This window comes from Staurois parvus, unplaced genomic scaffold (assembly GCF_062004578.1).
Source record: "Staurois parvus isolate SC_StPar_1 unplaced genomic scaffold, SC_StPar_1.0 ptg001215l, whole genome shotgun sequence".
NCBI lineage: Eukaryota > Metazoa > Chordata > Amphibia > Anura > Ranidae > Staurois > Staurois parvus.
This window is the reverse complement of record NW_028319011.1, coordinates 1,458,103-1,474,242: the sequence shown is the minus strand read 5'-3', so window position 1 is coordinate 1,474,242 and position 16,140 is coordinate 1,458,103. Positions and strand designations below refer to the sequence as shown.

The following is a 16,140-nucleotide window of genomic DNA, read 5'->3' as shown; positions in this document are numbered from 1 at the left end:
AGCAGACTGAGGATCAGTCTGCGGCAGTCCTCAATGTACATCCTCTCCCGCTGGTGGATGAGGTGCTTCCTGGCGCACCATAAAGCGTCCTTAAAACAACACAGCACCCGCCAGGCGCTGTCAATGTCCTCCAGAGAAAACGTTCCACAGAAAAGTCCATTCAACACTCCAAAGTGTGTGATGGTTGTCTGTGGCACAAAGTGCTTGAGTTCAGGTTCCAGGGCCCTCAACAGGTCCTGAGCAAAAGAGCACTCCCAGAAAACGTGATGAACCGTTTCCTCGTGGATGATGCAGAAGGGGCAGTGTCTGTATCTGCTCAGGTTCCTGGCATGCATAAATGTCCTGAGAGGCAACCCCCCTTGGATTGCCATCCATGCCAGGTCCTTGTGCCTGTTGGTGAGGATGTTTGAAGAAACATTCCTCCAGACCACCTTGCAGGTGTCTGAAGGCAGGCCTGGAACCGACTCCAAAATGTCACTTGCTCTGATGAGCTTGTAAATGATCTTTGGCTTCCACAAGTCAGGCTTGACTCCCTGTAGCCCCTGCTCCTTGATAAACTTGAAGGTATCCAGGTAGTACCAAGGAGTGTCCCAGTTGTAGGGGATGGAACTGTCCCAATTGTCCCATCCGAGGGACCTCCAGAGAGGCAACAGGAAGAAGCGTGACATTACGTTCCTGCCAGAGTCCATAATCCTTTTTGGCAAAGTTCTGCGGATGCAGTTGCAGGCAAAGAACACCCTCAGTTGGGTGGCGATGTCGGGCACGCCCTTACCGCCCTTGAGGGGTTCCTTGAACATGACTGCCCTCTTCACTCTGTCCATCTTGGAGCCCCAGATGAAGTGAAACACCACCCTGGTGATGGCCTTACAGGTGTTGACCCGTGGGGGCCAGGCCTGGGCGAGGTACTGCAACACAGGGAGAATCTCGCTGCGGAGTACCAGTGTCTTCCCTTCGATGGTGAGGTCTCTGAGGCTCCAAAGTCCAAACTTTTGTCGCATCTTTGACAGTCTCTCCTCCCAAGACTTCAGGGCTGCACCCTCGGCACCAAACCAAACTCCCAGGATTTTCATGAAGTCTGTCTTGATGCCAAAGGGCATGGATGCAGAAGAAGGCAGGAACCACTTTCCGAACAGCATGACTTCTGACTTCCCGCAGTTGACTTTTGCCCCCGAAGCTTGGCCGAAGTCCTCGCAGGTCTGGACGAGCAGGTCGATGGAGCGCTGGTTGGCACAGAACACCGTCACGTCGTCCATGTAGAGCGAGCACTTCACTTCCCTTCTGTCTGGTCCCGGCGCGGTGATTCCCCCGATCTCTGGATTCCGTCTGATGCATTCGGCAAAGAGCTCTATACAGCAAACAAAAAGCAGAGGTGAAAGAAGGCAGCCTTGTCTGACCCCGGAGAGGACCGGGAAGGGGTCAGTTTTCCAGCCGTTCACCTGCACAGTACTACAAATGTCGTTATACATCAGGTCAACATACCGACAAAACATTTCCCCAAGACCAAACCTGCGCAGGGCTCTGCACATACACCCATGGGAGACACGGTCAAAGGCCTTTTCCTGATCAAGACTGACCAGGGCCGCGTGCACACGGCGGTCCTTGATGTATTGGACCGTGTCCCGGACGAGCGCTAGGCTGTCTGCAATCCTGCGGCCAGGAATGCCGCAAGTCTGATCCGGGTGGATGATCTGTCCGATGACGGCCTTCAGCCTGTTAGCCAGGACTTTGGCGAGGATCTTGTAGTCCACGTTCAGGAGAGAGATGGGACGCCAGTTTTTCAAGTCACATCTCTCCCCCTTACGCTTGTACAAGATCGTGATCATTCCCTCCCTCAACGAAGGAGGCATCCTGCCCTCCACCACCATCTCCTCGTACAGCTTGAGCAGGTCCGGGCCCACGAGGTCCCACAGCGCTACATAGAGCTCTGCTGGGAGACCATCGCAGCCCGGGGTCCTGCCCCGCCTGAAGGATTTAGCCGCAGAGTGCAGCTCCTCCAACGTCAAGGGGGCGTTGGTGGCCGACAAACCTGCAGGATCAATGGTGTTAGTGATACCTGACAAGAGAGAATCCTTGCCCAACAGCTGTTGGAGATGCTGGACGTCAGATGGGTCATTTCTCCACATCTGGTGGTCTTGCCCAATCATTCAACCATTCTGGCAAGAGGTCTATCGGATTGTGGTGTCTGTAACTACCTTACCATTGATTCTTTCTCTGACTCAGTTCCTCCTCCACTATTCCTCCCTTCCGTGGGGACAGTATTTTAAATCCTTAGCTATGCATATGTCAACGCAGCCAGACTCTGCTTACCTGTATTTTGGGGCTCCACTCGCCGTCCCTCCATACAAGATTGGCTTATCCGCTTGGGCAAAGTGGCGGAGATGGAAAAACTGATTGCGACTGCACTTGATACCCTGACCAAATTTTCCCACACTTGGGCCTGTTGGACTCACTTTCAGACCACCCCTGCATATCAGTCCCTCATGGACCAATCTACTTGATCTAATTCAGCTCACCCTCCTATGACACCCCTTTCTCTTTTTCCGAATGGCTGGCAATGTGTTTCCTTAAGTGTATCTGCCTCCATTTGCATGTCCCCTGTGGCGGTTCAGGTTCTGTCTACTTCTGTTTATATCCTAACGTATAGACGATGACACTTAATTCGCACGTTACTCCTCCCCTTATTCCACCCTCTCCCTTTGTCCTTCCTCCCCCTTTCCTCTACCCCCTCCCCCCCTTTTTTTTTTTTTTTTTCTCTTTTTCTTTCTCTTCTCTTTCATCTCTCCCATCTCCCACACTCTTTTCCTTTTCTTCTCACACACTCTTCTGCACTTAATGTAGTCTTCAAGAGATCATTGGGCATAACTACATCAATATTATCTTATACTTATTAGAGTCTCTACGACAGTTTTCATTTGTATTCAGATACCTTTGCTACATAACGACTGTCGCCACATTTTTTGTATGTGCACTACATTCGCCCCCCCATTGCGGGCCTATGCCTTGAGGTATATCTACATGAGGTTCTCTGTTATCAGCCTCTATTATGCCTTTTCATGCTGCCTGAGTATTACATGCATAACCCGGTTGTGGCCTAGTTATTTGTCGCTGTCTATGTTCTTGCATATGATCTCTGTTTTCTCATGTTGTACCTATTGATGACTGCCTTATCCTCTTGTATTTTACAAGTTCCTTTGTAATTCTGTAATTCACCAATAAACTTTTATGAAATAAAAAAAGATAGGTACTTTATTGTCATTGCAACGTAAATCACAATGAAATTCTATAAAAAAAAAAACTCCACACACACATGAACATATAACATTCTCAACATGCACACATGTGAACATTGTCCCCATCCCCCCAGATAAAAGCCTAAAAGAAACGACGACCACAACATCAAGCCAAGTCACTTGGAGCGAGATAATAATACTCAAAATGACCATTTAGGGCCTTGATAGCTATTGGAAAGAAAGAAACCTTCCTCGAGTCGTTTTGTCCTCACCTTTTTTCTTTTTCCAACCTCCTGCCAGATGGTTTCCAGGTTTAGTAATTTATATTTACTAAAATAATTGCATTTCCATGTTCTGTGTACTGTGGGAGACCAGATATAGTGAATGCAGGGTCTGGGGAGAGCGGATATAGTGAATGCAGGGTCCGGGGAGATCAGATATAGTGAATGTAGGGTCCGGGGAGACTGGATATAGTGTATGCAGGGTCTGGGGAGACCAGATATAGTGAATGCAGGGTAAAGGGAGACCAGATATAGTGAATGCAGGGTCCGGGGAGACCAGATATAGTGAATTCAGGGTCCGGGGAGACCAGATATAGTGAATGCAGGGTCTGGGGAGATCAGATATAGTGAATACAGGGTCCAGGGAGACAAGATATAGTGCATGCAGGGTCCAGGGAGACCGGATATAGTGAATGCAAGGTCCGGGGAGACCAGATATAGTGAATACAGGGTCCGGGGAGACCAGATACAGTGAATGCAGGGTCCGGGGAGACCGGATATAGTGAATTCAGGGTCCGGGGAGAGCGGATATAGTGAATGCTGGGTCCTGGGAGACCAGATATAGTGAATGCAGGGTCCGGGTAGAGCAGATATAGTGAATGCGGGGTCCGGGGAGAGCAGATATAGTGAATGCAGGGTCCGGGGAGAGCAGATTTAGTGAATGTAGGGTCCGGGGACACTAGATATAGTGAATGCAGGGTCTGGGGAGACCAGATATAGTGAACGCAGGGTCCGGGGAGACCAGATATAGTGAATGCAGGGTCCAGGGAGACCAGATATAGTGAATGCAGGGTCCATGGAGACCAGATATAGTGAATGCAGGGTCCATGGAGACCAGATATAGTGAATGCAGGGTCCATGGAGACCAGATATAGTGAATGCAGGGTCCAGGGAGACCAGATATAGTGAATGCAGGGTCCTGGGAGACCAGATATAGTGAATGTAGGGTCCAGGGAGACCAGATATAGTGAATGCAGGGTCCTGGGAGACCAGATATAGTAAATGCAGGGTCCAGGGAGAGCAGATATAGTGAATACAAGGTCCGGGGAGACCGAATATAGTGAATGCAGGGTCCGGGGAGACCAGATATAGTGAATGCAGGGTCTGTGGTTTAGTAACACTTTAATACCTAAAAACTTAAAAGCAGATACCGGCTCTACTACGTCTCCTCTGGTGTAGAATGGAACCATGTCAGTCTTGGTCTTCCTAAAATCAGCTTTTAACTCCTTGGTCTCCCCAGTGTTTAGGGACAAATTGTTTCCCTCACACCACTCTACTGAATTGGCCACTTCTTCCCTGTAATGCTTCTCATCCCCTCTTGTGATGCAACCTACTATGGTGGTGTCATCTGAAACTTTGATGTTACGTTTTGTAGAAAAGCAAGGAGTGCAATCACAAGGGTATAGAGAGTAGAGAAGGGGACTCAATACACAACCATGTGGTACTCCTATGCTGACCACACCCTGGGATGACACATGCTTACTCAGTGTGACCCCCTGTGGGTGCTCTACCAGGAAATCCTTTATCCAAGAGTAGGGGTCTCCAAACCTTCTAAAGAAAGGGCCAGTTTAGTGTCCTTTAGACTGTAGGGGGGCCATGGGAGTAAACAATGCCCGATCTTTGGTTTTATGGGGAGAAATAGTTGGTGTTAGTTGAAGGAATAGTGCCCTATTGTTGGTGTCAGTGGCAGGAATAGTGCCCTATTGTTGGTGTCAGTGGCAGGAATAGTGCCCTATTGTTGGTGTCAGTGGCAGGAATAGTGCCCCATTGTTAGTGTCAGTGGAAGGAATCGTGCCCCACTGTTGGTGTCAGTGGAAGGAATAGTGCCCCATTGTTGGCGTCAGTGGCAGGAATAGTGCCTCATTGTTGGTGTCAGTGGCAGGAATAGTGCCTCTTTGTTGGTGTCAGTGAAAGGAATAGTGCCCCATTGTTGGTGCCAGTGAAAGGAATAGTGCCCCATTGTTGGTGTCAGTGGAAGGAATAGTGCCCCCTTGGTGCCAGTGGAAGGAATAGTGCCCCCCTTGTTGGTGTCAGTGGAAGGAATAGTGCCCCACTGTTGGTGTCAGTGGAAGGAATAGTGCCCCGTTGTTGGTGTCAGTGGAAGGAATAGTGCCTCGTTGTTGGTGTCAGTGGAAGGAATAGTGCCTCGTTGTTGGTGTCAGTGGAAGGAATAGTGCCTCGTTGTCGGTGTCAGTGGAAGGAATAGTGCCTCGTTGTCGGTGTCAGTGGAAGGAATAGTGCCTCGTTGTCGGTGTCAGTGGAAGGAATAGTGCCTCGTTGTCGGTGTCAGTGGAAGGAATAGTGCCTCGTTGTCGGTGTCAGTGGAAGGAATAGTGCCTCATTGTCGGTGTCAGTGGGAGGAATAGTGCCTCGTTGTCGGTGTCAGTGGAAGGAATAGTGCCTCGTTGTCGGTGTCAGTGGAAGGAATAGTGCCTCGTTGTTGGTGTCAGTGGAAGGAATAGTGCCTCATTGTCGTTGTCAGTGGGAGGAATAGTGCCTCATTGTCGGTATCAGTGGAAGGAATAGTGCCTCGTTGTCGGTGTCAGTGGAAGGAATAGTGCCTCGTTGTCGGTGTCAGTGGAAGGAATAGTGCCTCGTTGTTGGTGTCAGTTGAAGGAATAGTGCCTCGTTGTTGGTGTCAGTGGGAGGAATAGTGCCTTATTGTCGGTGTCAGTGGAAGGAATAGTGCCTCGTTGTTGGTGTCAGTGGAAGGAATAGTGCCTCATTGTTGGTGTCAGTGGAAGGATTAGTGCCTCGTTGTTGGTGTCAGTTGAAGGAATAGTGCCTCGTTGTTGGTGTCAGTGGGAGGAATAGTGCCTTATTGTCGGTGTCAGTGGAAGGAATAGTGCCTCATTGTTGGTGTCAGTGGAAGGAATAGTGCCTCATTGTTGGTGTCAGTGGAAGGAATAGTGATTCATTGTTGGTGTCAGTGGGAAGAATAGTGCCCCATTGTTGGTGTGACTGGCAGGAATAATGCCTCAAAGGCCAGATAAAGGCAATCAGAGGGCCACATCTGGCCCCAGGGCTGTAGTTTGGAGACCACTGTCCAAGAGCAAAGGGATGGGGGCATATTCAGCTTCAGCATCTTCCCCACCAATAGATCTGGGATAACGGTATTAAAAGCCGAACTCTAGTCAATGAACAACATTCTTCCATAGTTGCTGGAGTGTTCCAGGTGACATAAAGTGTTACTAAACCCACAACAGTACAATCAGTCTGGCATTGTATGCTGGCTGATCACTGAAGACTGGGAAATGTGAAAACATTTTACTTCTGACTGCTGCTGACTGCTGGTGCTTGTAGTTGTTTTATTTTCTTCTTTGGGTCTTGCTAAAAGATTTTACTTTTTTAAATACCTTTTTCTGTCACTTTTTTTTCTTCCTTTCCTTGTCTTCCTTCACTCTTCTAATTAAGGGGCGGGGTTAATTGGTCCCAGGTGATACAGGTCCTATATAACTTGCTGTGGAGCTCACTCTGAGCTTGCCTGTATTTTGCTTGCTGGACCTTTAACTAAGTCAGCGGTTCTCAACCTGGGAGTCGCGACCCCTTTGGGGGTCGAACGACGCTTCCACAGGGGTCGCCTAAGACCATCGGAAAACACATATTTCCGATGGTCTTAGGAACTGAGACACCGCTCCTCGCCACCGCCGCTGCCACCGCCGTCTCCAGGTGTGGGCGGGATGACATGCCGCCCCTGTCATCTGGACACACCTCGAGATCAATCCTCGCCTGTGATTGGCCGCCGGTACTGTAGCTCAGGAGAGGCACACAGGCGGCCAATCACCGGCAAGGAGGTGGAGCTTGGAGAGGAGGAGCCGAGCGGCACCGCGAAGATCGAGCGAGTGAAGAGGAGGACAGCGGCCGGAGAAGGAAGACATCTGACAGGTAAGTGTCGGTACCATGGGAGAGGGAGGGAGCGAGCGAGCCCAGGCTGGAGCAGGAGTCTGCAAGGTAAGTATCATTGGTGTCAGTGGGAATAGTGCCCCATCATTGGTGTCACTAATACCAATGATGGGGCACTATTCCTCCCACTGACACCAACGATGGGACACTATTCCTCCCACTGACACCAACGATGGGGCACTATTCCTCCCCCCACTGACACCAACGATGAGACACGATTCCTCCCCCAAATGACACCAACAATGGGGCACTATTCCTCCCCCACTGACACCAAGGATGGGGCACGATTCCTCCCCCCACTGACACCAACAATGGGGCACAATTCCTCCCCCCACTGACACCAAGGATGGGGCAGAATTCCTCCCCCCACTGACACCAAGGATGGGGCAGTATTCCTCCCCCCACTGACACCAAGGATGGGGCACTATTCCTCCCACTGATACCAATGATGGGACACTATTCCTCCCACTGATACCGATGATGGGGCACTATTCCTCCCACTGATACCGATGATGGGACACTATTCCTCCCACTGATACCGATGATGGGACACTATTCCTCCCACTGATACCAATGATGGGACACTATTCCTCCCACTGATACCAATGATGGGGCACTGTTCCTCCCACTGATACCAATGATGGGGCACTATTCCTCCCACTGATACCAATGATGGGGCACTATTCCTCCCACTGATACCAATGATGGGGCACTATTCCTCCCACTGATACCAATGATGAGGCACTGTTCCTCCCACTGATACCAATGATGGGGCACTATTCCTCCCACTGATACCAATGACGGGGCACTATTCCTCCCACTGACACCAATGACGGGACACTATTCCTCCCACTGACACCAATGACGGGACACTATTCCTCCCACTGACACCAATGACGGGGCACTATTCCTCCCACTGACACCAATGACGGGGCACTATTCCTCCCACTGACACCAATGACGGGGCACTATTCCTCCCACTGACACCAATGACGGAGCACTATTCCTCCCACTGACACCAATGACGGGGCACTATTCCTCCCACTGACACCAATGAAGGGGGCACTATTCCTCCCACTGACACCAATGACGGGGCACTATTCCTCCCACTGATACCAATGATGGGGCACTATTCCTCCCACTGACACCAATGATGGGGCACTATTCCTCCCACTGATACCAATGATGGGGCACTATTCCTCCCACTGATACCAATGACGGGGCACTATTCCTCCCACTGACACCAATGATGGGGCACTATTCCTCCCACTGACACCAATGACGTGGCACTATTCCTCCTACTGCAAAATTACAGTTATGAAGTAGCAACGAAAATAATTTTATGGTTGGGGGTCACCACAACATGAGGAACTGTATTAAGGGGTCGCGGCGTTAGAAAGGTTGAGAACCACTGAACTAAGTGGACATTTAATAAGTGGAGTTAAATAAAAAATGGAGTTGGAAACAGGAGATTATAAGAGGAGTCTACTAACCTGTAAGTGACAAGTGATCTTTCCTGTTAGTATTGTGATGGGATATGAGTGCTAGCGGGGTGGAAGGTTTGTGCAGTGCACAGTGTGCCGCATGTATGCAACAATGGAGCAACAGCTCCGGGATGGATACCGCTGTGACAGATGTGAGCGGCTTGCCTTTCTAGAATCTCGTGTTAGAGTTCTGGAGGAGAAAGTTGCAATGCTGGGCAGAGCTATCAACCTTGAAAGGGGTCTTCTGCTCTCTGAGCAGGTAGCTAATGGGACTGATGTGGAGGGCAGAGGGGATAATTAGGATTATCAGGTAGGAAGATGGGTTACTGTAATGAGGGAGTGGTAGGGGCTCATAGAGAAGGAAGGCTGGCCCTGGGTTTGAGCACCCAAACAGGCTGGGCAAGTTGGTTGAAGATGTGGGGGTGGCACCCCTGGATGTCACTGCTATCCCTAACAGCCGGGATGGCAGACCATCTGGGAGGGGTGGTGAGGGTAGTGCAGGAAGGCTTAGACAGCTGGTGGTAGTAGTAGTAGGATTCTATGACCAGAAGGACTGATAGAATTTGTCGCCAGGATCACCTCAACCGAATGGTTTGCTGTCTCCCTGGTGCCAGGGTTCGGCATGTGGTGGACCGGGTTAATAAATTACTGGGAGGGGCTGGGCATGACCCAGCGGTCTTGGTTCATGTTGGAACCAATGACAGAATACATGGAAGATGGAGGCTGCTTAAAAATCAATTTAAAGTATTAGGCTGCAAGTTGCAGGAAAGAACCTCCAAGGTGATATTCTATGAAATATTACCTGTGCCATGCGCAACTCGGGAAAGATGGGGAGATTAGAGAACTCAATGCATGGCTGAAGACCTGGTGTAAGAGGGAAGGATTTGGGTTCCTAAAGCACTGGGCTGACTTTTCATTGGGGTGCAACCTATATGTTAGAGATGGTCTGCTGTGCTGGGGGAGAGGTTTAAGGGAAGGCTGGAGGAGTATTTAAATTAGGATCAAGGGGGGAGGGAGAATTAGATTATAACTGGGTAGACAGATCAGACGGGTCAGTACTTATTGGTGGGTGGAATGGGGGAAGATGGGGGGAAGGCTATGGCTGATAAGACCGTTCCCATGATGCAAACAACCAGTGGAATCGGTACCATTTGTATGACAATAAATATGCAAAATACGTGTGAACAAGGTGTCAGTGTTTGTTCAACAATGCCAGAAGTCTGTCAAGCAAAATAGGTGAGTTGGAATCTTTTTTGCATGGAGAGCTATGATTTAATTGGTATTGCTGAATCTTGGCTTCATTCTTCGCTTGACTGGACCATTAATATTCCTGGCTATGTTCTCTTTCGGAGAGACAGAGTAATAGGAAAGGTGGTGGTGTCTGTCTCTATATGAGAAGTGATCTCAGAGCGAGTGTAAAAGAGGACCTAGTTGATGGGGAGTGTGATGAGGCTGAAGTATTATGGGTGGAACTGCACATGGGGGTGCATACTAAGGTAGTCATTGAAGTTTGTTATAGGCCTCCCAGTGTTAATGAGGAGATGGAGACTCGGCTCCTTACACAGATCTAAAGGTCTGGGACAGTGATAATAATGGGGGATTTTAACTACCTGGAAATTGACTGGAGTAATGGTACTGCAGGAACAGTTAAAGGGCAAACCTTTTTAAACCTACTACAGGACAATTTTATGGTACAATTCATAGAGGCCCCAACTAGGAATGATGCTCTGCTGGACCTGGTAATCTCAAACCATGCAGAGCTTTTTACGAATGTGCATATAAAAGAACATCTGGCCAGCAGTGACCATAACATGACTTCATTTATTAACTGTAAACGGCGAGCACATACAGGAAAAATAAAAACCGCTTAAGTTCAAGAGGTAATTTTCCAAGACTTAGACTGGGAGGGAATATTGGCATTGATGAACACAACACAGAAATGGGAGTTCACACTGCAAAATATAATCCCATGGGCAACAAGTTTAAAAGGCTAAAAATCAAACCTATGTGGCTGATAGCCAAAGTTAAAAAGGCTATAGATAATAAGAGAAGAACTTTTAATAAATAAAAAAATGAAGGATCACTATTATCGTTTAAACATTACAAAGAATATAACAGAATATGGAAAAAGGAAATAAAGGCCGCAAAAATTGAAAACTAACAACAGATTGCAAAAGATAGCAGGACCAACCCCAAAAAATTCTTCAAATATATTAATAGTAAGAAGGTCCGGTCCGAGCATGTAGGCCCTTTACTAAATAATCTAGAGGGGGTGACTGGGGACAAAGAGAAGGCAAATTTATTGCCTTCTTCAGCTCTGTATATACAAAGGAGCATGTGGGAGCTCTTGTTCATAATGGGCATGGTACTGATACAGCTCCAGATGATCCACATTGGCTCACAATTGATATGATCTAAAAATATTTATACAGAATAAAGGTGACTAAAGCCCCTGGACCAGATGGCATACACCCACAGGTCCTTAAAGAATTGAGCTCTGTCTTTTCAAAGCCATTGTTTCTAATTTGTAGGGGCTCTTTAATGACTGGCATAGTACCACTGGATTGCTGTAAGGCCAATGTGGTGCCTATATATAAAAAGGTCAAAATCTTTACCAAGTAATTACAGACCTGTTAGTTTAACTTCTATAGTTGGGAAGATACTGGAGAGTTTAATAAAAGACCACATAGATGAGTTCTTGCTGGAAACAAATATTTTAAGCAACAGACAGCATGGATTCATGAAAAACAGAAGTTGTCAAACAAATCTGATTTCTTTTTGAGGGGGTGAGCAAAACCTTGGACAGGGGTGGCGGTGGACGTGGTATACTTGGATTTTGGAAAAGTGTTTGACACAGTTCCCCACACACGGCTAACTTGTAAGGTAAAGTCTACGGGCTTGGAAAAATCCATATGTAAATGGATAGAAAACTGGCTAAAAGATCGTGTTCAGAGTAGTTAATGAATGGTCTGGGGTCATCAGTGGTGTACCCCAGGGTTCAGTGTTGGAACCCTTTTTTACTAGGGGGAGTACAACTGGGGAATCAATGGTGAAGGATCTGGGGGTTCTGGTAGATCACAATCCTAATAATGGCATGCCATGCCAAGCTGAGGCTTCTATAGCTAGCAAAATCCTCTTGTATTAAGAGGTATAGACTCCAGAGAGATCATATTACCCCGGAGCAAATAATTAGTAAGACCTCATTTGGAATATGCAGTTCAGTTTTGGGCACCAATTCACAAAAAGAACATTGGGGAACTGGAGAAAGTACAGAGAAGGGCAACCAAACTGATATGAGGCATGGAGGAGATCGGCTATGAGGAAAGATTAGAGGAACTGAGTTTATTCTCTTGAAGAGGAGATTAAGGGGGGATATGATCACCATGTATAATACACAAGGGGGGGATATGATCACCATGTATAATACACAAGGGGGGGATATGATCACCATGTATAATACATAAGGGGGGATATGATCTCCATGTATAATACACAAGGGGGGGATATGATCACCATGTATAATACACAAGGGGGGGATATGATCATCATGTATAATAAGGGGGGGATATGATCACCATGTATAATAAGGGGGGGATATGATCACCATGTATAATACATAAGGGGGGGGGATATGATCACAATGTATAAATACATCAGTGGTTCATATAGTGAACTTGGTGTAGAGTTATTCACCCTGAGGTCATCAGAGGACAAGGGGGCACTCTTTATGTCTGGAGGAAAAGAAATTTAATCTCCAAAACACAAAGGTTTCTTCAGTGAGAGCTGTGAAAATGTGGAATAGACTCCCTCAAGAGTTGGTTCTGACCAGCTCAGTGGATTGCTGTAGGAAAGTCCTGGATTCTTTCTTGGATACACAGAATATAACTGGATATAACATTTATAGGTAAAGTTGATCCAGGGAATATCCGATTGCCTCTCGGGAATCAGGAAGGATTTATTTTTTCCCCAGCAGGTGCAAATTAGATCATGCTTTGCTGGGGTTTTTTGCCTTCCTCTGGATCAACTGTGGGTATAGGATTATTACTTTTTTTTTCAGCCTAACTAACTATATGCAGTAAAGAATGCTTGTTATACTCACCGTGGAACCTAAGGGGTTAATCCTCTGCGGTGTGTAAAAATGCTGTTTGATCCTGTCTTCTGATTCTCCCCTTAGTGTTCCCCCTGTTACATCCTGATAAGACATATCGTGTGAAGACACTCTGCACATGCTCAGTTTGGTGTGTATTGCTAGAGGTTTTTTCTTGGGACAGTACATGAAATTAGCACAGGGCCAATCAGCATTGTCCAGAGGTCAGGGGTTCTGCATGCCACTAAAGAAGAAAGTAAGCTCCTACAAGCTTAAGCCAGTGCTCTACTGGACACTGATAGAAGTCAAGACTGCTATATACTGCTGATGAGAAGGTATTTAGCAGTTTATATTTACTAAAATAATTGCATTTCCATATTCTGTGTACTGTGGGAGACCAGATATAGTGAATGTGGAGTCCAGTGTTTAGTAACACTTTAATACCCCAAAAAAACTTAAAAGCAGATACCCACTCTACCACTTCTCTGGTGTAGACTGGAACCATGTCAGTCTTGGTCTTCCTAAAAACCATTAACTCCTTGGTCTCCCCAATGTTTAGGGACACATTGTTTGCCCCACACAACAAGCATCTAAACTACCTGGTGAAGCTGTTTTGATGCATTTTTAACACCAATCCCTCAAAGAACTTCATTATTACCGGGGTGAGCACAATTGGCCTATGGTCCTTCAAACTATCTGTTTGCTACTTTTGGTTTGGGAGTAATAGTAGATTTTTAAGCAGGTTGGAATCACAACCAATGATGATGATTAGTTAAGACCCCTGCAAGGTGGTTGGCTCAAGAAAATTGTATAATGTATGGCCAGCCTAATGCTGGTGCACTCAGAATCTGGTGCAGCTGTGCATGGTAGTCAATCAGCTTCTTACCTCTGCTTGCTCAATTAGGATTTGTCAGTAAAACCTGGAAACTGATTAGGTATTTATGCAGAAGTGAACTTGATTTTGCACTCTCTAGCTTTAGTAAATACACCCCGGTATGTGTAGATGTCCACTCTGCTTCATTACTCTACCTTGTGTTTTTACCCTCCCTCATCCTCCCATTACCCCACACTGATTCTACCTATTGCATCATTATATTCTTCATATGACCACCCCAGGGCATTGCCACCACCTCTACTGCAGGTTTGACCCTCTTCTTCCTTTCAGCACAGAGTATTGTCCCCCCCCCCCCCCCAGCGCAGGGCATTGCTCTATCTTCCAGTGGAGGGAATTGCCCCTCCTGCAGCAACCATTCCTTACCATTCTCCCAGAATTTTCAAATTGCCAGAAACATCACAGGAGGGGCAGAGACAACACTGCAATAGGTTGATTTTTGTATTTTGTATATTTGTGCATACTTAGATTTATATACAATTTTGATTAAAAAAAAAAGAACTCCAGCTAAAATCTTAGCACACCTGATGGGGGATCCTACGGTTTTCCACTCTATAGAAAGCAAACCTTTTTAATTTTGTACATATATTATCCATGTAAAGTATAACCATTTATGATAATAGGGGCAGATCCGGGGAAATTATTTGTCTGTATTATAAATAGGCCATAAGGATTGGTTACCTGACCCGTAATAGATTTGTGTGAATTTGCTGTGCCGGCCTACGCCTCCAATGTCTTCTCACTCTTTGCAGGTCCTAAAAGATCCACTAAAGCCGCAGGCTAAGGGCAACTACTGGATGGTGGATGTGAGCCAAATTCCTGAGGATGCCATGAAGCTGCAGAAAACGGGAGGCACCCGGCAAGAAGGCTACCCTCCTGACCTGGCTCCTTGTATCCTGCATGGACAGCCCTACAGATCTGTAGACTTTCACCACCCCCATCTTTCAAAAGACAATACTGTGGTCGGATCAGATGCAGAGGCTGGTCCCTCAGTACAAACCCAACCCCCAAATATAGATCCTGCCGCAACCTTCCCAAACATCTTATGGAACCTTCCAAAGTCATATTCAAAATGCATGGCCCCTAATGTGGTGTCCCCTCCCAGCATTCACCCTCTCCTTTACTCCAACTTCCCCTCTTCCTCTGTGACTACATGCCTACCCCATACTCAAGCTCCACCTGAGCGGAGGGATATTTACACTCCCAGTCTGATGCCTCCCCTGCCCAGACCCTCTGAAGCCAGAACCAGAATATCCTCTTCAGATTTCCCTCCCAATAATACGGTCTTTGACATCCCAGTGTATCCACACCACGGGGGGGGGCTACATACTCAAAACATCTATGGGCCAAAATTTTCTCAGGGTGGGGTGTACCCAGGGTACAGACCCAATGGTTACTGATTGGCCAGTTGTTGAGACAAGGCTGGTTTTGGGCTAGTCACTTTTGCCTCAAGGACTAGCTGAACTTCAAGTCTTACCCAATGATGTTGGCACCCAATGTGGCACATGGTCCAGCGGAGGTGGCACCAAACATGACCTACAGTCCAAAGGCATTAGTCAAAGATGTATATATCAGTCATTTTCTATCATGTCTGTTTCTTTTTACTTCAAATAAAATTGAATTTGTTTTTTAATCTCAAGTGATGTAAAAGCTTTGTTATTTGAAAAAAAAAAAAAAACATGTCATACTTACCTTCTCTGTGCAGTGGTTTTGCACAGAGCAACCCGGATCCTCTTCTTCTCAGGTCCCCTGCCGGTGCTCATGGCTCCTCCCCTCTTGACCAGTTCCCCCAATAGTAAGCCTCTTGCTATGGGGGCACTGGTGCGTGCTAACTCCTGAGCCGCACTCTGTGCATTCATAAGACACAGAGCAGCTGCTCAGTCCCGCTCTGAGTCATTTTGTCCTCACCTTTTTCTTTTCTGAACCTCCTGCCAGATGGTTTCCAGGTTTAGTATTTACTAAAATAATTGCATTTCCATGTTGTGTACTATGGGAGAGCTGATATAGTGAATGCAGGGTCTGGGGAGAGTGCATATAGTGAATGCAGGGTCTGGGGAGAGTGCATATAGTGAATGCAGGGTCTGGGGAGAGTGCATATAGTCAATGCAGGGTCTGGGGAGAGTGCATATAGTCAATGCAGGGTCTGGGGAGAGTGCATATAGTCAATGCAGGGTCTGGGGAGAGTGCATATAGTCAATGCAGGGTCTGGGGAGAGTGCATATAGTGAATGCAGGGTCTGGGGAGAGTGCATATAGTCAATGCA

At 47.2% G+C, this 16,140-nt stretch overlaps 1 protein-coding gene across 1 annotated transcript in view; it reads left to right on the top strand.

Annotated features, from left to right (window-relative positions):
• LOC149438132 (forkhead activin signal transducer 3-like) overlaps positions 1-15,366 on the top strand; it is a 30,363-nt gene extending 14,997 nt beyond the window's left edge. Inside the window, exon 4 of the mRNA XM_089660226.1 lies at positions 14,630-15,366. Coding sequence (XP_089516352.1) covers positions 14,630-15,277 — 648 coding nt within the window. The 3' untranslated portion in view covers positions 15,278-15,366. The remainder of the gene's footprint in view (positions 1-14,629) is intronic.
• The last annotated feature ends 774 nt before the right edge of the window (positions 15,367-16,140 follow it).